General features: G+C 39.1%; 1 protein-coding gene and 1 long non-coding RNA gene across 3 annotated transcripts in view; one reads left to right on the top strand and one right to left on the bottom strand.

Moving 5' to 3' along the window:
* LOC143902601 (uncharacterized) overlaps positions 1 to 24,360 on the top strand; it is a 113,995-nt gene that overhangs the window by 27,298 nt on the left and 62,337 nt on the right. The window lies entirely within an intron of this gene.
* Positions 21,689 to 23,105, bottom strand: LOC143902474 (chymotrypsin inhibitor-like). Its single transcript, XM_077415410.1, has 3 exons — positions 22,948 to 23,105; positions 22,261 to 22,358; positions 21,689 to 21,998 (listed from the first exon to the last, which is right to left on the bottom strand). Exons 1-3 carry the CDS (start codon positions 22,997 to 22,999, stop codon positions 21,918 to 21,920), a joined length of 231 nt encoding a protein of 76 aa, XP_077271536.1. The 5' UTR covers positions 23,000 to 23,105; the 3' UTR covers positions 21,689 to 21,917.

Below are 24,360 nucleotides of genomic sequence, written 5' to 3'. Positions count from 1 at the left end.
AAATAATTTATGCAACTCGGTATCATAAACATCACGCGCCAAAAAGTGGTTTACAACCATCTTGGGGCGAATTTCTTATAATTTATTTATCACTCAAGGGAGATCGTTTCGTTTCCCCTTCATATCTCGCTAATGTAACAATCGCAAAAGCTGCGCAGATGCAATTCGCATGTCGCGGCGACACGTGGAGAACCTCGTCCGTATAATCAAGCTGGATGGCGTAGGCGATAAGTAAAGAGGGGGACGCTCAGCGAAAATCAACATGGTGCGCACCGTGTGTGTACGATCGGAGTTATAAACCGGACGGCGATGGCGCAACGTGTGTGTCACTAGGTCACTATATTTCACGGCCATGAATGGTTAAAGATCCTTTCAGCGAGAGATGCAGAGACGCCGCTCTCGCTATCTCGCTCTCCACGAGCCGGGCTATAAAAGGGGCGGGGCAATTTCGCGAACCCCATGAGCCCTGACTTCGACACGACGCGTACATCTGCGCCCGTGAGGAGAGAAAGAGAGCGAGAGAAGACGAGCAAGAGCTCGCCGAACGGATTACAGAGGGTCGTCGTATGTCCTCGCGCGTAAGATTACATCCGCGTTTTCATTGTATCCGGTTTACTTCAACTACGCGCGCGAAACCATCTCGCGTGCGTTACGCATTCCGAATAATGCGAATACGAAGGAAATTTCCGTCTCCCTTTTATCGTGACAAGGACTTCGTTCTCGCAGATGGTGCGTCTCGCGACGCGGTATCGCGATTCGAGAAATATATAAACTATGTCAACCATCAAACGATTGTAGATTGTGTTGGTGCATCGGATATTCTCTATCTGATTGTATTGAGAGGGTACTAGAAATAAACTATTATATTTACAACTTTCTTTGCTGCGCGCTCAATGCAAAAGGAATGTTTTATATCATCTTGTAGGACTCCTTGACACGTGTCGGGAAACCGAAGATACTTTGCGAATCGTTCGCAGATACGTATTTCTACAATATCAGATCAGAAAAAATGAGATGTAATATATTTAAGTAATACATATATTATTTCGGGAGACACTCGATAGAGGAAACCAATTTATAACTCCTACAAATATACGGTGCGCGTATTCAATTTATCTGATATTAACGTCTGGAAAACTTGAAAATTTTATTCGACATTAATGTTTCGTTTATTCTTGCCATGTCACGGTTTGCACAAGATATGCGGGGATAATTATGCAATTTGCGTGGATGTTGTACAGGTACGGGTAACAAAGTGCAAAATCGAGCCTCGGCGATATAATGGCGCGTCGATAGTATCTTTCAGCGCGTAATGAATATCATCGCGTGTAATTGTGAGTGGGATCCGAAACGATGCGCGGCAGGCCGGAATCGCGAGGCGGGGTGACCCACATAAACTCGCCGCAGATGCGCTCGTTGCATGTGCGCAACCAAACTAATTTAAATTTGTTTAAAGGCCGTCGTTTTATTATAGGCGCATCGCTTTTCACCGCACCAACCGTGTGCGAACGATGCTCGGCGAACCGAGCGAGCCTTTGTCTCGCCCATATACGTGCCCGCGTTTTCGACGAAAGCCCTAAATTTTTTCGCACCGAAACGCGCGCGTGATGCATCGCGATTTTCAGGACCACGTAAGCACGATTTTTTTCAAAAACGCAAATAACGCCTCGCATCTTAGTATATCGCGCATCGCATCTCATAGCATTCCCAGCGGAATTCGCGCAAGCTTTGTGTATGTGACAAAGGGATCCATATTATGATGCTCCGTTATATCGTCGATCGAAAATGCGTCATCTAGTATTTCTCTATGACAGAGCGTGATATCATCCAAAGGCGGTGCCTTTTTATCTCTCTCGTCCCTCTTCCTTTCCTCGCCTCCCTTTTGCCCTCTGCGAAAGTACACGCGCGCCAACGGGACCGCACCACGGCCGAACAAAGAAGAGGCATAAATAATCCGGAGTTTCCAGCGGGCGTACCGATAATTAGATTCCAAGGACCGCCTATTTTGGCCGAAAGTTACGTTAGAAGAAGAATCTACGGCCTCTCATCCCGTCCCCTCCCCTCACCAGATTCACTCCTCTTTTCCCCCTCTCGTCCCTTTCCCGCTTCCAACGTCCTCCCGACCCACTTTTGTCTCCTGATGTTTCTCTCTCTCTTTCTCTCTCTCTCTCTCTCTCTCTCTCTCTCTCTCTCTCTCTCTCTCTCTCTCTCTCTCTCTCTCTCTTTCTCTCTCTATCCTTCTCTCTTCCCTCCTCATTGCCTTTTCTCCCTTCTTCTTCGCACCCACTCTGGATCCCACATTGCAAACTTCGCCAGTGGGAGCAAACAAAGAGCTGCTTCCACCCTTGCAAATGCGTTCAGCATATTTATGGCACCGAAAACTGTCGTACACTTACCGCCAAAAACGCCGTAGTGCGGAGGGTCGAAAGCAGGAGCAAAAACACGAAGGATGACCGAGACTCTCAACGAGATTGACCATTCTCTGGACTGAGAAAGAATAGAACAGCGTAGCTGTCAGATTTGTGGTATTCGAACTGAGGTTTGTACAGAAAGACGAGATTATTGAATCTCGCCTCTGTTCGTTGCCTCCGGTATACCTGTTCTAAAACAAAATGGTGAGCGGTCTGCGACGACACTTTGCATCTAACGCTATGCGTAATTGCATTATTTGCATAGATTTTTTATTTACAATTTATGCAAAATGTATCTCAAGAAAATTAAATGAATGAAAATTTATTTTACTCTTCAAAAAATATTGAAAGATACACGTTCCAAGTTATCATGGGAAAAGGAAGAATAACGTTGTTACCACTTAAAAAATTTTTTTTTTTCGACATGAGAGAGACGAATGCGGGGACGTCGCAATTCGATGCGACAGCTAAGTCGGAAGGAAAAACCGGGAAGGCTCCATGAACTGGATAGCGTCGTTCCGCGGTCCTACATAAAGTCCCATAGAACGAGACTTTGCGGTACTTCATTCAGAGAGAGAGCGTGGAATAAAGTGGTGGAACTCGAGAACTGCTCCACTTTCAGACAATGGGAGCAGGTAGTCGAAGTGTCTTATCTCTTTCGCGTCCCCGCCGCGTCCGGCCCTTTTCTCTCGCTCGCGCACTTTTTCGACTCGTAAAAAGATGCGTTAGTAAAAATAGTTGCGGCATAATAGGTGTAACGAGGATGGTGGTTGTTACCGCTATACCGGTTGCGGCACCGGGGCGCAATCGTCATAAATTTAACGTGCGAACAGTGCTACAATGCACGTTAAATCATCCTCGATCGCACCTAAAAAGGGCCCTGAGTTATTGCAGCGGCCGAGCGAAACACGTCTGCGTATATATTGGTGCATCCCGTTTATCCATTTTCAAAGGGCTATGAGAAATCTAACTGAGTGGGAAAGAGAGGAAGGGGAGCAGGAAGAATAAGAAAGGAAATAAGCTGCAAGCACATGTATGTTTATAGAACGCGATTTATACTTGTTGTTTCATCGTTATTCGGTATATGTGGCACTTGTATTTTTGTATAGATGCGAAATATATAACCCATCCTTATACAATACATATACACTCATTGAGATATTCTAAAAAACTAATTCGCTGCATTATTTCGAGCATATAAAAATATTTTCTTATAACCATTGTTGATGAATGAAATTTGCCGAGACTAACATGCCTAGACGAACTTAACGAGAGATTAAATGGGCATCTCTCCTCAAGACGAGGCTCGGTATTGATTTTCTTTTCCATGCCGCGAACAGACGCAGCTTTAACAAAGGACCATTAAAATCGGCGATTCTTCACTCTCGGAAACGTCCTTTTTCCTTCCTCTCCTTTTTTTCTTTCCGTATCTCGATCACAAATCTTCCCCTGCCGTCTAGGCCTATTGTTGCCCGGTAATAGAAAAACTTTGCAACTCCCAGGATGCTGCGCGTTTTTCTTCCATATACATACATGCACGCGCAATATACGCGAGTCGTCCTGGCGATCAGATTTAAACTTGCAAGAAACTATAAACGTATTCAATGGTTTCAATTTATCAGTATCGATACGTTATGTGTTTTCCAGCATTTTTCAACTCCCGTAGAAATCAAAGAACAATATCGTATGAATAAAAGTGACGAAGTATTTTTAACATAAAAATATTTATTTCTAAAAAATAAAATAAAAACATCCTGCGCATAAACGATCATTTGATTTGATTATAGAGCGTTTGCCTTGTCTTTTAAAGTACTTGCTTTAATATTTATTGTTATCAGAAAGAATAGGATTATTAGAAATCCAATATAAAGAGATCGTGAATGTATAATTCGTATTTATTATACATGCCAGTTTATTTAATATCACTAAAATTACTATATTTTTATATATTCAATATTTTTCGCTGAAGTGTGTGTGTGTGTGTGTGTGTGTGTGTGTGTGTGTGTGTGTGTGTGTGTGTGTGTGTGTGTGTGTGTGTGTGTGTGTGTGTGTGTGTGTGTGTGTGTGTGTGTGTGTGTGTGTGTGTGTGTGGGTGGGTGTGGGTGTGGGTGTGGGTGTGGGTGTGGGTGTGGGTGTGTGTGTGTGTGTGTGTGTGTGTGTGTGTGTGTGTGTGTGTGTGTGTGTGTGTGTGTGTGTGTGTGTGTGTGTGTGTTATAAACGGAACAATGGATCAGAGCAATTAACATAGGTTTGATGATGCAAATTCTTTCGAAACTGCACTTATAAATATTAACGATGAAGCCAAGCGGCATTTCTGGGCGTCTCTCCAAAATTCTCTTCATATCGTATATGTCTTGCGTATCCTTCGGGATTGGTATCATGGAAGACAGGTAGAGGGATTTGAAAATACGTGCGTTGCTATAGAGGAGCGACATCCGACGAGAACAAAAGTGATTCAATCGTAAATACACGCGCTTTCCACCTTTCTTTTCTCCCGAGAAACGCAGGCGGGTGGGGGGGCGTCTACGGAGGTGACGCACGATATTTCGCCGTTGAAACTCACCGGGGCCACATTTCTCTTGATTTAGCGAAACAATCCGAGCATCTGAATTTCAAATATGGCGTCTACGTCTCTCGGTAAAACGCACAGGCCGTGCAGGAGTTTCGCCCATACCACGCTTCGGGTGACCCGCGAGAGAATCTCTTGCGAATTAGTTCACGAAAAATCTTTTTTCGCACCCTCCACCGATCCCCTTTCCCTTTCTTCGAAGAAAAGATTGCGCACAGTTTGCATAAGGAGGGCAGGTGCGGCTCCGTCAGAATGTTCTTGATACCGATATTCATATATATATGATATCAGTTTGATCTAATCATTCTAGTCAGTAATCATGAAATTTACATGGAAATATCATAAATTAGAATCTTATTCTTTTCTTACAAGATTTTTTTTATAGATTTTTTAATTCTCAGATTCATTTCGTAGCAAAAATTTGTTTCTTCCGTGCTTCTTTAAGCCTTGTGTACACGATACTAGAAATCGATCCGAGTTTCGATTTAAGCCAATCAACTTGCAGCTCTTACAGAAAAGTAGCAGTTTCATTGGCTTAAACCGCAACTCGGACCGATTTCTAAGTATCGTGTACACAAGGCTTTAGAACCAGTATTCTTTTCATTTTTAATTTTAATTAATTTTTTTTGTGAGATACCGATACCAAGAATGGTCGGAAGAGCCTTTTATTTCACGCGTGCGAATTGCATGTTTCGTTCCGAATATCTTTATCCGCAGGTCCCTCTGATGCGCAATGATAGAACGAATTGGGATGTTTCGACGAAGCTGTTTCCATTAAGGGCGGATTCGTAATATTGTCGATCGCCGTGTGAGAGATTGCGGGCCATTGAGCAACCGTTTCCCGTGAAAATAATGATCGAATGCCCCCGAGGTTCTTTCGAGAACTGTTGGTCGTGCTATAATTTCGATACCCTCGATATCTTTGTACCATCTTCGACGATCGTCTGAAGTCAAGGGCCGCACGAGATGCAACCGATACAATTCTCTGAATATCTGAGAACCAACTTTTTTCACCTTTCACGATAGTCCGCTTGAATGCTTGATCAACTTTTACTTGCTCCTATCTCTACCATCAATCGCGTCTTAATTTTTCCAAAGTTACACTCGAATAAGTTGTCTCTTTGCATGCATCTCTGAACTGATTGGAAATTCTCTCATATTTTACATTTTTCTCTATCTCTGTTTTCGTGGTGAGCAGATGTCCACATGTGAACGTCTGTGTTTACCGATGAAAAAAAAGGAGTGGCCAAGTAACTTGATATCAATCAAAAATCCGGAACAGATAAAATCGTTTGATCGAAAGGCCACTACCGGTAAATCTATCTCTTTGTGCCAAATTCAGTCGTTTGCATCTAATACTAAAGGGAATTATAATAAAAAGGATAGCCAGAATGATCGGAATGGAATTCCACGTGTTTCGAGCGGACGGAATTCTCTTTGCGCACTGAGAATACTGAGATCTTTATCAAACGAGCGAGATGTTGACCTTGCGCGATGGCAAGAAAGTAATGACGGCACGTATTGCGCGTTTAGAATTCGCGTGCGGTAAACGCGTTGAGATTGACAGTCAAGGATACACGAGAAAGAAGCGATCCGGGCTGTGCAAGACAATGTCAATTATTCGCGCGACTGATTTCTTTCCAAAGCAATCATATAACTGAGTGCGGGACGAATCCTCTCTATAATGTTTTATGTGCGACGCAGGAAATTTCTTTCCTGCGTCGCACATAAACATTTAGCCCTAATCCTTCCGAGGAAAGACTGATATTTTCAAGAATACGCCGATGAACGCCGTGGAATTATGATTACGCGAATCGTAGGTGCGCGCAAGTGTTCCGCCTTGAGGTGTTTTTTTATACCGCCGGTGTATCTCTTTCTTTTTTATTACGCGTGATTTAAATTTCGCGGATTCTCAGCTCCTGCGCGTTCGACCTGTTTTCTCTCATTTCTTTTCGTTTTCATTTTTCACATCTCGCATTTGTGGATCAAGCGTTAATCGCGGCACGCGGGCACGGACGTAACGCGTCCTTCGGAAGTCCGCACGTGCCGTTTCTGGCGGCCTCAAGGTCGCGATAATTCGCAAGGGGGAACGCAGAAACACAGGATCCTCTTGTGTACGAGCGACAGCTGGGAAGCAGGCAGTCAGGCATGCGGGGCCCCAAGGTCTCTCCTCCTCAGGGCCCCTATTACGCTCCGGACACGCATACCCACATACACGCGCGCGCACACATACGCGCCATTTACATACGATCCTGTTGTCGGACAAAGAGCGAAATGGTGCCCCGCTCAACCTTCCGGCGAATTCGCACACGTGCACGTACGTATATATAGGTCAAATTACGCAGCGGAACTAGCCTTGCTTCCCGGGTTTAAATAAAAAGAGCGCCGCTACCCGGGTCATTATAGCTTTTATTTCGCTTTTATTTTGGGATACGTTGAAAGGAGGAACTCAGCGGAGGCAAGGATTGATCCCACCACGAAGTTGTAATACGAACCACCACGTGTTTGACCTTGCCACTAAATGGACCGCCTACTTGGTTAAACGGAGTTTTATCAATCAGAGATATTTTTATCGAACGACATCTATAGTTGCGTGTATTAACTCGCACGTTAATTATTCAATTATTGTTTTATTCGATGGTTCTCTATATCTTCTTGCCTGTTTTTTTTTTTTTTTTTTTTTTTTTTTAAGCTCTTAACGCACTGCTTTAACAAGTATGTGCCGCGAGAGAACCACTAACTCTTCCTATTTTTCTTGACAAATGCGAGGATACGCCTACGTATACGGGGCAGACGCCTAATTTACCATCGGTGATTTTTGCTCGCGCCCCCACGAGAAATGTTCCGTCGGAGGGCGAAGCGGAATACAGAAAGAAACTCGTCGATGAATCTATATACACGCGTATATAAGCTCTTTCCGTATGACGTATAGCCGTGATTACTCTGATGTAGATCCGTCCGTCCATCCCGGGCCGATAACGCATCGGGAATGTACAGGGCCCTTTTCTTCTCTCTCCTTTCTTTCTCCATCTTTTTCCATCGGCGAACGCATCGATCATCGTTGCGCCCACGATTTTTCATCGGAGTCCCTTTACCAGAAAAAAGCCCATCGAGATTGAAAAGCCATTCCGCCGTCTGGAAATACAAAATGAATGCTTTTTGTCGGGCGCACCAACGACCGTTGTTATCGACGAGATTCTTTTTTACGTAAACAGTCTGAACAATTAGTCTGGCACGAGAAGAAACGTCATTATCAATAGAGTTCCGATCGTAACGTGGTTTGCGTGTGAAACGCACACTGTCACGCCTATTATAACTTTAAAAATGTATAAAGTTTTTTTACAGTCGTTGATTCTTGAAAGCAAAATTGTGCGATGCTCGCGTGTATCGAAAGTAATTTTCAACGGACGCGTATTGTAATTTTCCGATAGATACTCGGTATATTAAAACTATGTAACGAACACTTAACTTAACGAGCGACGGTTACTAAAAAGAGTTGCGAGAAACTCCAAGTTTACTTTCTGTTCTAACGAGTTCCATTATCGCTGCTCTATATCACGCTACTTTATTATCGTGCGTGCGATAACCATTTCTCGTGGCACGCGGATTTTTCTTATATTTTCATGCGATGCGATGTGTGACAAAGTAAGGGCAGGGAGCAGCATCAATTTCCCTCGCAGTAAAATAATCTACCTGAAGCGCGAAATCCATGACAGTTACGGCGGACGTCGTTTTTTACCAGTGGTACCCGCGAGAACGATTTCTCGGCGGTGATTTAGCTGATCGATTCAATTTTATGGGCAGTTCTTTTTTCTCGCGATGTCCCCGCCCGCGAAGCGAAGCGACGGCCGTGCCCCGACCGTGATGATACTCCGATGTTGGTACACCGGCGAATCGAGGGAGACTCGGCCATCCGGAAGCACGCGCCGATTCGCCTCAAATCGTCCGTAGCCAGAAATTATTGCCCGAAATTATACGTTTCGCGTGTCGGCTACGTCGATTCCGACGTGCCGTTTTATGCTACCACGAGGGCCCGGCGTCACCCCCGCAACCCCGTGCGCAACGGTACGCCACTCCTATGTGACGGCTCTTTCGTTCGAAACGAACCCTCCAATCTGACACGATCAGGCACGTGACTCGATACGGGCCTCATGAAAAACGCCTCGTTGAAAATTGAAGCGTCCTCCTTCTCCCGCGCGGTGCGCAGCTTGTCGAAAATTCTTGTTTGTCGATGAGACCACCGAACATCTGTCTTTGCCGCTTGGAGAACGCGCATGATTTCCTTCCGGCATTTGTTGTCCGTTTTCGAAGGTAAAATGTAAATGCCGTGTAACGTTAATGCTACCACGTGTACGAGTCGACGATTACGAGCACGCCTCAATTTTGACAGGCGTTCATACTGTTCATAGCTATATCGTTCATATTCGAATATAAAAGCGCACGTTTGGAGATTCACGGCCTGGTATCACATTTACTGTCATCGTGCTATTCTTACGAGTTATCTCGGCGTTATATGCATAAGGAAGAAAGGAAGGAAGGGTAATGCAGCACGGAGACGAGCGCGGTAGCAGATATGAAGGTACATGACTTACAGGGGACACTCCCCGGGTTCCAAGATGGAGAGTCATAAGCCGCTCGTTTCCTCGCGAGAAAGATTCGAGGTGGAATCACCGTCAAAAAAGGCAATGCCGCGGAAGCCGTCGACGTCCCCCGAGATTGATGCCCGTAGGCGAATTTAAAAGTGACAGGGTGAAGGATCGAGGATACTTTCGAAACATCGAGGTAACATATTATATATAGGGTGATCCGTATTACGGCGAGAATCTCAGAATCACAGAATCTCAGAAGGTAGCTAGATAAATGTAGGACGGTGGTTAAAATTGAAAATAATTGGAAGAGAACTTTTCCTTCCCCGCGAACAACAACTTTGTTATTCGCATTCTTTTTTAAGTAAGTTCACCAAAGGATAATTCTGTTGACAAAAGTTCAAAAACTCGCATTTTATTAAATTGCATAAAGCGAATAATTGAATTATATATGGTGATAAAAGATAGTAGTTGAATATAATGTGTGTGTATGATAGTCCGGATTTAAATAAATATTAAGATAATTGAATTTTAAATCCTATATTTTTATAATACTGTGCATTTTACAAATATATATTCAATAATAATTTAAAATTAAAATTGAATTAACCAAACGTTAAATTAACCAAATTTGTTACCGCGTAGTTTATTCATTTAACTTGACATCTGTTTGAACAATGACGACTCCCGTTCGCACGCACGATTTAGATTTCGAAACCTATGATTACACGAACGAAATACGCCGGAAGACGTTTAGTTGTCTCACGAAATTGTCGAGGCAGCTGAAACCCACCGACTTGCTTTTTCTCAGATCCCCGAATTCAAGTTTTCCGAGTAATCTATACTTTGCAATCGGTATCCCCCAATTTCTACTGCTGGGCGACGATCGCCCTAGCGGGATCGCCACTATGATATATAGGTAACTCGTAATTACAAGCCATTCGCGTGCTAACAAATTTTTATTGGCTCACCGTGGCTCATTCGCTAGACACAAATTCTTCGTACGTGGAAACGCCGCGCATTCTCGTGACGAGGTGCCGTATATTTCACAAAGTCGTATCCGTATCCTCGCATATCCAGACACAGTTTTACCCCTGTCTCGCTTGATTTCTTTCGCGATTAATCTCCTCGTTCGACGGAGCCACCCCATTGCCGGGCGAGATACTTTCCGTTATGCCGGGCGTTTAACCCGAATTCGGTTTTAATCGTTTCTCCAAACGCGAGCTTGGCCCGCTTGGCCGGCGGCGAGATACGGCGTCGTCGGATTCGTTCGATTGCTCACTTTCGTGCTCCGCGTGTTTTCACGGGAAAATCCGAGGAGTGAAATTATATGCCGCGTATTACGGAGCGTTTCGTTGCGTGCCGCTTCGATCAACCGCTTAAACGTTGTAATACAGAGGGGGAAAGTCAAGTATGAGTACCGACAATTACGTAATGAGACGCAAGCAAGAGAAATATCACGGCACGATGTATACTTATACCATTAACGTAATGTATCGTATCTCGCGAATTGCCACGGCACGAAAACACATTGTTGCGCATACGCATGTTGGAAACGTGCTACCGTATGACGTGGAAGCGGTCCGTTTTCACGGTATATTAATGCGATTTTCACGCGATCACGACCTGTGCGACAGCGCGAACTGGTTTGGATGATTAAATACCGGGTGACCCGTTGAAGCCGGGTAATTTTCGTCGGTCCGAAGATTCCGGAAGAGAAATTGGCGTAATCGTCCGATAAAGACCTCTTTAACCGGCACTGTAGGCTCAGTGGGAAAGAAAGCTCTCCTGGAAATTTTTATGCAAATGGAGGGGGTCTCTTTTTTGGGGTCGGTGATTTTAGTTTTTGGGCACTGCCGGGCAGATCGGTCTCTCTGCCTCCTGCCGAACATATATGATTGACAGCGCTATGTGGAACATGCGTCGTCCAACCCTGCTGTCAAAAGAAGAAGCGAGGGGAGGCGAGTTGCCGAGGAGACATGGAACCGAGCGCAAGAGAGGGAGAGAAAGAGAAGGGAAGCGGGACAGAGAGAGGGAGGACGAGCGGGAGGCAGTGCCAGCAATGGCGGATTTTGTCGAGGGTCCTTCAACGTTGCCACCCCAGTCATTACTTCGGCATTAACGGGGGATGATTCTCCTTCCCTCTTTCGCGGATTCACCGGTTCATCGAGTGCTCGAGAGGGCCCAGGAGAGGCGGGCACGCAGCAGGGGACTCCTCTCTTCGGGGCACGAATGTCGTGCAAAGTTAAATCGGCAGATTTACGAGTGGTTCTATACTTATCGCTGCCGATATTTCGTTATTTCGCGTCTCTCTGCCCGCGGGTTTGTTTTTTTTACTTTTTCAGCGACTTTAATAACGCGATGATGATGAAAAGTTTTGCAAAAGCGTATACGGGCACAAGCGTACGGTATAATTAAAGGAACATATAAACATAACTATTATATCTATTGTGAAACTTTTTGCTGTTTCCTTCTTTTTCTTGAAGGCTCTAAATTTATTGTCCCTTATAGGGTACATTCAAAGGATACGTTTCATTTGCAAGCAATCCAATAGATAGATCTCTTCTGAACGCGCAGTTACAAAACGTATAGTTATAAAGTTATTCATCAAATTTAATCTCGCTTGATAAGCGCCCTTTATTTTTGATCATGTATTGTTTCACTAGAGCCGTGGGACGATCGACACCGCTTGGGAAGATTTGGCTGCGCATATTGCGTACCGGATTGCCGCAGCTGCTGCGGTTTCCGGGCCTGATGGCCAGTTGGCCGAATTGTTGCCAAATTGCGTTCTTCCTTCCATCGAAAACGCACATGGTAACGCATATGATTTACATGTAAAACGTATTTTCATTCTCCAAATTAATGTTCTCAATGCTGTATTAATTATAAACTTTCATCGGTGATACTTTTTCTGATAATTCCCACTTAGGACTAAAAAAACACTTTATTATATTCCATTTCGATATGAACATGTATTTATTTTTATAATAATATATTTTGCATATATTTAAAAGTTGCATTAACATAAAGCTATTATAAAGCCGTAGATATTTATTTTTATAGAGAGTTTTTATATATACATATTTTATGTATAAATATTATTTTTTGTTCTATAATAAAAATATCGTTTAATGGGTTGAAAAATAGGAAGAAGAATATAAAAAAAATAATCTCTCTGAATCGGATAGTATAATAATCGGAGAGTATCACTTTGAAATTAATCAAAATGCTAGAATTCTATGAAATTATATCTTTTATTTTGAATTTTATCTTTACAATTATCAAAATTAATATTTTATATTCTTTTTATCCCGATCTAAAAGACATTCTCGTCTCTCAAGTGACATTAAAGGCAAAATTATAAAATCCCTCGTCAGTCCTTCGTGGAAGTTTAGTCGTATATATCACTCATCAATCTACGCAGTTATAAGAGCACTCGCTCACTCGCGTTCAATCATCAACGTCAACGGTCTCGATAGGTTTGGCTCGTTCTCCTTTCACAGAGTCTTCTCATTCTCTCGACATGTACGTAACGAAAGAGGCACGATTAGTAACGCCGCTGCGAAGACGATGGATTATTGACCGGTGCAATAAAACGACGCCAGATACGCGCGAATATTTCGCAAGCAGACGTCAAGCAAGGTCCTTGGATCCCATTCTGGACATGTGTTTCTGTTCCTTCGGTGATAGCTACACACGGTGGCTATAATGTTCGCAGGTGAAAGGCTGTGAAAATGTCAAATTGCAAACACGATCCGTAATAACTTCCTTGTTTAGCACTAAATTGATCGCGGAATCAAGCGCACTTAAATAAAAACATTTCATGATAATTAGCATGTCGATTGCATCTCATATTGCAAAATTGATCGCCAATCAAGTCGATTATAATCGCACAATAATAAATATTTCAACTTGAAGCGTCAATCTCTGATATTTACTATTATAGTATAATTTATAATTCACAATCCCTATAATAAATACTCGTTTATTTAATTTCTACTTGAGTTCTCAAGAGTTGACTAATACATTTTTTAATATAATTATTTTTATATATTTTAAAGAATAAGAAAGTGCAGAAAATTCTTTCAAAAATTGTTCTTAATTAAGTACATATCCTTTTAGATTCGTTTTAGTTTAAAGGAATGAAAAATTATATAACATAGAAAAAATTAATGTGTATTTAATGTATGTATAACAGTCAAAGAACAACAACAAGTGTTTCTAAGTTAGCTGTAGAAGAAATGGAGTCGACAAGCTATGATATAAGTGGGCATTTCTGTGAGCCTCGATTACGTAATTATTATTGCGTGAAAAATCGAGAGAACTGCGCAGATATTCTCGGAAGTTACCAAATAAATACGATTGGCCTTGATCGGAACTCCGTTGGCCCACGTTGTCAGTTATTACTGCGTGTGATCGTATCCATCTGATTACACAATCGTGTACGGGCCCATGCGATTTCGTTGACGGTATCGCCTACGCATCGGCCGATAAGAACTCTACAAACTATATAAACTCACGCGAGTAGCCAACAATTTCATTTCGCTACGCGCTTGACACCCGTCGCGAATAAGATTATGAGTAGAAGAATCGAAAGTTTCAAGAGTTTGGTTAAAAAAACATTATATGATATTTCATATATAATGTGAAGTCATACACACACATACACGCACGATATGCCATATACCATATTATATGACTTGATAAAAACTTGTGACGTTTTTAAATTTCAAACAACAAACACTTGAGATTGACAATACGGGACATAAAATTTCGGAGTTAGATCTTTGTTATAAATCTCTTTTGAGCCATTTCGTGGTTTTAGAATAACTTGAGGCATTGTAATAACATAGAGACGTATCGAAAACTCGCGAGAGACGTTGAGCACGTTGTGAGGCATAAAATAACGTTTACCTGCGTGACGTTATATCGCTGATGGCGTTTAACGCCGCCGGATCGGTGCAATGTCCGCAGGCGGCCACCAACTAGTTCAAGGAGAGAGAACATTGGCTTCGGAGCCAAGAGTTTTCACGCTCCGTAGCCGTTTATAGCCATGCGTACGCTACTGCCACGATAAACTTCTCGTTTCTTTTTTTGTCTTTTTTTTTTCAACACTGTGCCGTTTTACTGTACTCTTTGCTAAAATCAATCGTTCATTTCACTATTTTACGAGAGCGTAACATGCATGATTTGCGTTTTTGTTAGGCGGAAACCGACACCAAATTGGGATCAGACTTGAAATATTTACAAAAAGAAGGACTCTAAAACATTTTATTGCCGAGCATTATCATTTTTTTTTACCAAAGGAGGCTTGATACAGAAGAAGAAGTAATTACGGAGTTAATTTGCAGGATCGGGGTGTACGCCTTTATTGCGTTGATCAACTGTCAATTATTCATCTGCAAATTCTACAGCGTATAGACGCCGTCGAATATGTACGCAAATATGTACCGGTTATACTGCGAACCATCCCCCTCGGCATGTATCACCGCGCAGGTGGAACCGCGGAGGAGCAAACGCGGTCGTGTTTCCCTGGCAACTGGAGAGGCGCGTTTGGACGCTCGGATCCGCGCAACGCGGAATCGAGCTCGTAAACCACGGTACGATCGGCTTTAACGAAAAGTCAGTGCGTCGCGACGTGTAATCGAACGCCGTTGGGATAAAAACTGACTAATCCCCGGCTCCTCGATCATTCGATCCCTCTCGAGGGGGCGAGGCAGCGACCATCACGTCAACTGAAAGCTTCGTCATACATTCTAATCCGTCGTTTCAAAGCGCGCACGAAAAAAAAATGAAACGTATTCGATACCTTACGTACTACGTGCGGGTTCAAACAGTCGTAGGGTTCCTCTTCTCTTCGCTCGATGTCCGTCACATCTGATCGCGCGGAGCGAGACGAGATTACCGTCGTGAATGATACACGGCCGCGCCGTGAGAGAAATCCTCCGTGCCCGCGTGTTTCCGTGGCAACCATAAACAGGCGCCCCGAAATTTTATTGGCGACCACTGTCGTGTCGCAGGCAGGTGGGTCACCCCTTTTACGATCCGCACGTGGATACATCGGGGGTTTCTAGCTACCTCCGTATTTTCGCAGCCTACCCTCTCTGTCCGACTCCTCTCATCCCTCCTCGAGCTTTCGTCACGGGCGCGCACGCTCGCGTTCAGCTATCGGCCTCGATTAATTTCCAATGGATACTCGTAAAGCGTTTTACTGGCTATCGTACGTGCCGATACAGTCGGCAAAAAGATATATTCGTCGAATACTGCGCTTCCGCTGCGATACACGGCCGCGGATCTCGGAGAGAACTTCCTCGTTTTCTCGAATAGAAACGACCGCAATCTCCGTAATGGAGAGGAATCCATCGGCATCGGAGGCGTTCTGGTCGCTAGTAAATTGTCTCGTGCGAAAGATTGTTTGTTGCGTTTGATTCGTATTTTTTTCGAGGATAGAGTGACCCGGAGGTCTCTAAATCTTTCATTCCTTTTAACTAGACTCTTTTTTATATCTCGGTTGTGACTGTACCTTTATTTTATAATTCTGTTCGTTATAACGTTTGTATTCGGCTTTTCTTATATATATACCAAGCTATTATTCATATTCATTTTTCATAATAGAGTATTTCAATATCTTATATATACATATTTGAGATATTGAATGACTTTATACTGAAATGTGATTGCATGATATGGTTAACAAACGCTAATCATAATATTAACATTTCGGAGTTGTGTTAATTAAAAATTTTCAATTAATTTTTGAACGTTGATATTTTCTTTTATTTTTCTTTCACTATTAATTAGTCATACTGTTCAGTTTTCCTTAAAGTTTAAGACATTCTTTAGAAGAGAACTATCCTATAATTCCTATATTGGTTTTGGCGGAGTAGGAGCGTGCATTTATCGCCAGATGCACTGACAGTTTCGAAGTTCTCGCATCGAATAAATAGTTGGCATTTCTCGCAATAGAGAGACGACCCCGATGTATGACGCACTGGTATTCATAGAATGCTGAATTCATAGAATGTTTACATAATATTGGCGTTTTCGCGATAAAGATAATGCACATAGGGCAATAAACCGTCGAAAGGATAAATAAACGGGTGAATTTGAGAACCAGCAATTCAGAAATAACAGAATAAAAAACAGTGAGAAAACAATATAAAATAGAAAACTAAAAATTGTTAGTACAATAAGATAGTGTCGTATAAAATAATGGAAATTTTTGATATTAATAAAATTTTATATAAAATTATGACGTTATGATTTTTTATCATGTACAATATGAATTAATATTTGATATAGGTATAGTTTATCGTGCCATCGATAAATTGTTTCATCGTTGAAAGCACTCTCTCTTTCTCTCTGTTTTTATTTCTTACATCTATTTTTATATCTCTTCATTTCTATTTCTCTCTGTCATGCTTTTCTTTGTGCAATACTAATATTTTTATAATTTTTCATACATACACTTTTATATTCTTAATCAATAATGATAACGTCTATATCTGAACACACTTAACTCATATTTCTTGACGATGATCAAATGCATCAATAAAGCATTTTAAACAATGTGATATTTTCTTTGTACACACATCATAAATGTACTATCTATAGCGACCGTGCCTTTTTTTCCATGAACCGACAGTTCGTGAGAGAGCTTAACCTAATCAGGGCGAGATCCACGACGGGGGTATGAGAAAAGAGCACGAGAGCGGCGTAAAATTTATGGTTGATTTATGTATGTCGCGAACGGGCCGCATTTTAATTGCTATATAAATATCTTGGCGTGAATATCCACGATTGCAGTCACGGTTCAATTTCATTACGGAATTTAATGCCCGCGGCGTGTCGATAAAATGTTTAAGGTATCCACCCAACGATTCGTTTTGCGCTTATTTTTAGTTTACTTTTAAATAGTATCGCAAAACAGGTTTCAGAACACGCAACATTGCCACAATGAGGATAATATATGTGACATAATAAGCACAATAGTAATATAAATGTGTTTTAGAGTTAAGGTTATATTTTATATTAACCTGCGATGCAATTTTTAACTTTTGTTAGAAGAATGAATGTTTTTTTTTTAGGTAAAAGGCTTTATTTGGTGAACAAATTGCCATTAAATTTAAGTGTCTATTTACTAATACGTAAATATAAACTGTATTTCTCGACGGATAAGAATTTCTTGACATAATTTTTTTAGTTACATAACTCTGTTTGATAAATTTCATCGGCATTCGAGAATAGATATTTTATTAATATGCTTCTGACGATTTTCGAGTGAGATTCAAGTTCGAGAATGTTAATGGTGTTTATTGTGTAGGTAATGTAATTGGTATCCGTATCCCTACCGACCGGTTTGCCACTTCGCGTCGGCGTTTTCCTGGTCGTCTCCGTTAAGGCGTAATTACTTCGTCGTGATCTTTCTTCAATCAAAAACAAACGTAGACAATTGTAGGCGGACATGATAATTAAGGAGTAAGGAGATTGTACTTTCAAATACAATTAGAGCGCTTTTGAGGCATAATTTCTATTTTTGCTGTCTACAATCCTTTAGTAGAAATTAACGGGAATAAAATATTAAATTGTAGGTGTTATATATAGAATTAAAAGTTTACGTAAACATTCGTGTCTATATACCTTACATTTTACATTAAATATTAAAAATTATACGATATTTGTGTTTCTGATTAATTACCTTTTTTCTATTACTTTATTATTTTTATTATTTTTATAGAATTTTATCATGAAGATGAGAATGAAAGATTTAATTTAACTATTTATAATATATTATCTTGTTTTTAATATCTCTCGTAGATAATTTGCTATAACTTCTGTTACACACTGTGTATACACACGAAATTTTCCATTTACCTGATCAGATATCCCGTTAGTCAGCTGTTATCTCTTTTAACGAATTGTGGGAACACAGATTGCGCTTATCTGTTCAGAATATTCTAGAAATCATCGATTCTCGGTTTCACATACGCCGGGTCAGCTTCCCAGACGATTGCCTAGATATAAGACACACGATCGAATCGCGGAGATTTGTGGATTCTATTATATGAAACTTTTCGATTTACGTAAATTCTGATCCACGGTATACCTCGATTGGGTTGCAATGCTCGGAATAGATTAAATCTTCGTTGGAGAAATGGGGCGATCGGATGCGATGAATCAAGTCCCCCAGGCTTTTCATCTCGGAAAAGACGTGTCTTTTTATCTTTAAATCATTTTTCCGTGCTATACACGTCAACGGAGATTAAAGTTTCATTCGAGCCCGTAATTTCATTTAGATTTACTTATCTGAGTTTCAGTCGTGATTGGTTTAGTACCGTGTTTCATCGGTACAAGATGGTATAAGGATAATCATGGTATTTAATCTATTTGACTTTCTGTGTGCATGCAATTTTTCGCTAGAGCAGTTAAGGAAATCTATGCAAACATCGCGTAGCACAAAAATTTGATAAAATACAATTTAAAGACGCTTCAAATTATGAATACATATGAAATATCATATAAAATATAGCCATGTAATGTTACCGTTTCGTATACAAACTACTTTGTATACCTAATAAATTATTATATACACATATTATATTTCACAAGCTACAATTAAACAAATGTGATTATGTTTGATTATTTTCGAGGTAGCTATACGGTCCGTGAGGGTAATCAATCATATAATTTACGTGCGAATGGTTTATTAAATTATCTTCTTCTCGCATCAGAGAGTCTTCTGCATTGAAGGCTCGTTCGCACCCCCAACGAGTGGCTATGCGTCAACCGACTACGCGAAATGTTTTCCCTTCGTCCACATCCTCGAACGCTGTATTGTCTCTGCCCGATCGACATTCGGCTTTATCAGTCCGGCATATTGAGTCGGCCGACCGGAAACGCGGTAGCCGAATATGCCTCGAGTTTTCTCTTCTCTCCCTTCATCCTCGTCAATCGCCCACCATCGCATGCCTGTCTCTAAAACTGACGATTCAGATCTCTCCGAGGGTTCTCGATTACGATTTGAGATGCTGGCGATGGGGCGATGGCCACGCGCGTCGTTCACGGTATTTGTCGAATGTCAAATATCTGCTTCGAAGGAACGAACTGGATATTGCGCCATTGTTCGTCATACGTCAGATATTTGCCCTGTTTAGGGTAGTGCGGATGCATTTCTCAAAGAGTTAATCGATACGGCACGACATGATACGTATAATAACTGATACAGCTTCCGAAGATTCAATGGTATTAATATAATATTATCGTGAGACTTTTCGTTAAAATCTTTCTGACAATTGTTGTTAATTACAACTTTTTTTTTAAGTTATTGTTTTATCTTTCATGTCCCGCTACGCCTATACTTCTTGACAGTGATGTGTGCTGCAAAACTGACTCACAATCAGTCTTTATATCGGAAATCAATTCGTAGATTAGATTATTTATTAACGCACCAGTAGGAATAGTCAGTTCGCGAGTTTCTCATCTGCCTGTGAATCGCGTAATAACGCGTTGCTTAATTCTATTAATGACAAATTGCTTTACGACGGGGTTCAGTTTTCTGAGCTGTCGGTCGGGAAGTGGAGTTCTATGACGAGGGTACAAGATGCCTGAGATATTAACCACGTCTTTAATTAATAAAGACAACCGGTCATGTGACTAATCCGATTTTAAGCTCCGATTTGGAGTTTAATATTAAATTACAGAATCTCGATGTGACACATTACTGTTACGATCGTATTTTTTGCATTAATTTTTCTATTGCTATTACCTAATGCATATCTTTAATTCGACATTTAATTTCCATTTAACTTTCATTTTTACATAAAAATAATAAGAGTGCACATATTGCAAAATTGCATTGTTTTCCAAATGTTATATGACATGTTACACATATAAATGTTGCTGTCTCGAGACTGCGTAAATATGATTAATGCCAACTGGTATTAGCGTGTCATATGTACTCACGAGTACTTATGTAAATTAGCACACGATTAATCTGCGATTATTGTTCCAGATATAATGAGAAAAACATATTAACAGTTTTATCAGCAACGTAATCATAGGAAATAAAGCCTGTGTAGTATAATATAATATTTAAATGATATCAGAAGTTTTTTCGGTACAAATGCATTAATTAATTTGAAATATTTGACCACTCTCCAAATATATACTGTATCTATATAACGAGTTTTATCATATTGTAATATTTGTATCGCTCTCTTTTGTGGAAACATATCGTTTCCAAGACCAGTATGTGTCATTCGCAACATATTTTCTCTCGGAATTTATCTTAATGCGATGTAAAAATCCGTTAACCGAGATTATAGAGTTTCAATTATCTACACTTATTTCATAAGTTGCACTGTTATCTTTATTTTATGTAGGATACAGTAGAAATACAATAAATATATTATATATTACGACATTTCTATATGTCTATTTATCATAAACAAAATTAGATATTGAAATTATCAATTAAATATAATCTAATAATCCGGTTAGAAGTAGTAAAACATCTTGCACTTGTCTTATAATCCGATTTTTGTTCATTGTTTTCTTGGCTATTGATAATTTAATAAAACATTAAATGTGTAAATAGCGTGTATAATAGCGATAACTGGAAATTAATATTAATGGCCAACCGGATTAGATATTTATAGCCATAAGAAGTATAATTTATATACGTGTAGTCATTATTCTAAGATGCTACCTAAGTTTTTTCTTAAGATTTTTTATCGAATATAAAGTCAATTCTTTCTTTAAAAGATGTATTTGAAAATGTAGATGTATATCTTGTTTGAGTATATTTTCTGCTGAAAAATATTAATATTACATGAAATGTTATCGAATGACTATACATACTAAAATTATTATATTATATATTCGTATTTGTTGCAAGAGAATACTATTTACTGCTAATTTGTTGCAGAGTTAAAAAAGAAATTGTCAGTTTATCTATAATATTTAGTTTTCTATATATTTGTCTTTAACATTACATGCATATTATTTTACGTTTCTTAATTTAAAACAAGTAATAATTTGGTAAATATGATATTAACAAGGTTCGTAAAAAGCCATGGATACGGGTCATAGGATTCTAGAAATCTTTGACAAAGTTTTCTAAATGTTCTTGAATATATTTTATTAAAAATATGAAACGCAATGTTGGTTTTACAAAATTAAACAATTCAAATAAATGTAACTACATAATACAATTGTTTAGATTAGTGTAGTACAACTACAAGTCTGCAACCTTACTAATCTACAAAAAGACTTTTAATGCTGATTGGATTTACGTATATCATTTTAGATAATACGAAATGTTCTCGTTTGAAATTCATGCTTTCTGAATGATTAACAATATTGTAGAAGTATACATCTGTTTTGCCCATCTCTTACATATCCTTCCGCGCAGTCGCATCCAGGTATACATGCCTATAAAACAAAATAAAGCAATTAAGAATTAAAGATACAAAAGTTTGATTTAATCAAAATTAGTTTCAAGTATATTTTTAGATTCTATTTGCTAAGAAATATGAACATAATTTCCAACTAAATTAATTATTTTAAAAACCTAGTCGATACCAGGTGTATTTCTTTTTGACGTAAATAAAGAAAAAATTTTATTAAAATATTTAATTAGCTTGTTTACAACATTTGTTAATATATCTCTTTCGTTAGAGGATGCAATACTGACCAGTGTACAGATACTAGGCGTTGGATTTTGACAGGTGCTTGGGCACGATGTACCACAGCTATTATATACTTCGTTCTCACCGCAATTAGGCGCAGCACCTACACAAATGTAATAAAAAATTAATTATTTACATAGTAAAGTTTTTAGAAAAATATTGTTATTATATAAAATATTCTTTAGTTTCGCTTTTCCTATTATACTCATTACTTCATAAAGATATTGTCTGGAGCGAGTTCTATAAAACGGCTGTCAGCAAGTTACATTCTCGCTGTTAAGCAGAAAACTTATTATTCTACATTTATATAACGTACGCAATTCTCTATTATTGGATATGAAAAACGTATTCTTTTTCTATTAAATTCTGTATTATAAATAAACTTATTTCTGGAATTGCAAATACGAAATTTACTGAAAGAGAGATTAAAAGATTTCTTTAAAAAAAAAAAGGAATGTAGCGAAGCTATATAACAATGGCTATAATTTTATTTTGACTCTATTATAACTTCGCCCGTAATTTTATTTAACAAATACGATTATTATTACACGATCTTGCGTTTTAATCTAACACTTGCGTTTTAATCTATAATAACACTTGCACACTCTTACGTAACGTCAAAGTGAAACTCCATTATTTAGAGATAAAATTTCAATATTTAACAATTTTGTTTATTATTGTGTTGAACTTACTGATTGTAGCGACTGCCACGATGAGGAAGAGGAAAGCTACGATGCGAGCCATGCTTGTGTCTTCGAATTCGCGTTGCTTGCACTCGAACAACTCGAGATAGACTGATGATAGCTGTCCATTTCATTGAGTTTATATAGCCATGGTGGATGGCCTTCGACCGCGACAAGTTGTTTCTCGAGATATATTTTTTCGGCATACTTCCTTCTTTCTCTCGACTCATCTCATAGTTCTGTACGTGACTATTGGCTCGGAGGCTTGGACCGTTATCGAAACGTGCGATGTGAATTTTAAACATGATTATCTATCTATAGGCTTGTAATCTAATCCCAATTTAGAAGCAGATGTTTTGTATTTTTATGGAATTAAATGTTTAATTATCTAAAGTAATATCAATGCTGAATCTCTAGGTTTGATAGCTTTTTTACGTGACAATAACAAACATGACAAGAGGATAGAAGTCTTATTTTTATCTCCAAAATAATATTTTATCAAGCTTACAAACGTCTATCATTAAGTCAATTATTATTTATAATTGACTTTTATTATTTATTAATAATTGTCGATTACAATTTCTATGTATGATTAGAAGGTTCGAAGGAATTACACGTTTAAACATAATAAAATTTAATACCAGTATTATTTTAACCGAAAATGATATAATGTATGTAAAACAATTCAGTCACTCATCTTGCTTTTGAAAAAAAATTTCGGTAAGACTCGAAGATGCATTCTTGCTAACGGGACTATCTCTCGAAGTGACCTCTACTACTTGATATTGACATTTGCTCTCATTATATATCTCTCTCGTTTCCAAGAAATACATAATGATATTTACATAGATTTACATATCTCTTCACATTGACTGTTAAATTTTAGATATAAGTGGCATATTATATTTAGTATATTATATGATAAAAACAAATGAAACGTACCGAAAAGTTTCTAAATCACGTAACAATGCGTTCAATATATATATTTTTTAATTTCAACAGCTCGCAAATATTTATTTTAATTTCAATAAATTAATATTTATTTTTAATATATTAACTTTTATTTTTTAATATTTACTTTAAATATATTATCTAAATTTGATAACGCATAGAAAAATGATGATTGATTAACAAATATTACTCACCGCTTTCATAAGCTAGTTCCAATCAATAACTGATTATCCAATGTAATTTAATTGAAATACATTAACAACATATATTGCATCAATATTGCAGCTTTACTTGTATTACAAGTAAATAAGTCAATAATTGATTTTTATAAACAATAATGCCCGCGATCTAAGAATAAGGACGTACTCGCATTTCTGTGCTAAAAGATTTTTAATGTATTTTTTTACAATTTAATATAAGTTACATATTTCTATAATAATAGATAAAATAATAACTTTATAAGACATGATT

This window comes from Temnothorax americanus, unplaced genomic scaffold (genome assembly GCF_048541705.1).
Source record: "Temnothorax americanus isolate GAGA-0224 unplaced genomic scaffold, ASM4854170v1 Scaffold4, whole genome shotgun sequence".
NCBI classification, from domain to species: Eukaryota; Metazoa; Arthropoda; class Insecta; order Hymenoptera; family Formicidae; genus Temnothorax; species Temnothorax americanus.
This window is presented reverse-complemented; position numbering and strand designations above follow the sequence as displayed.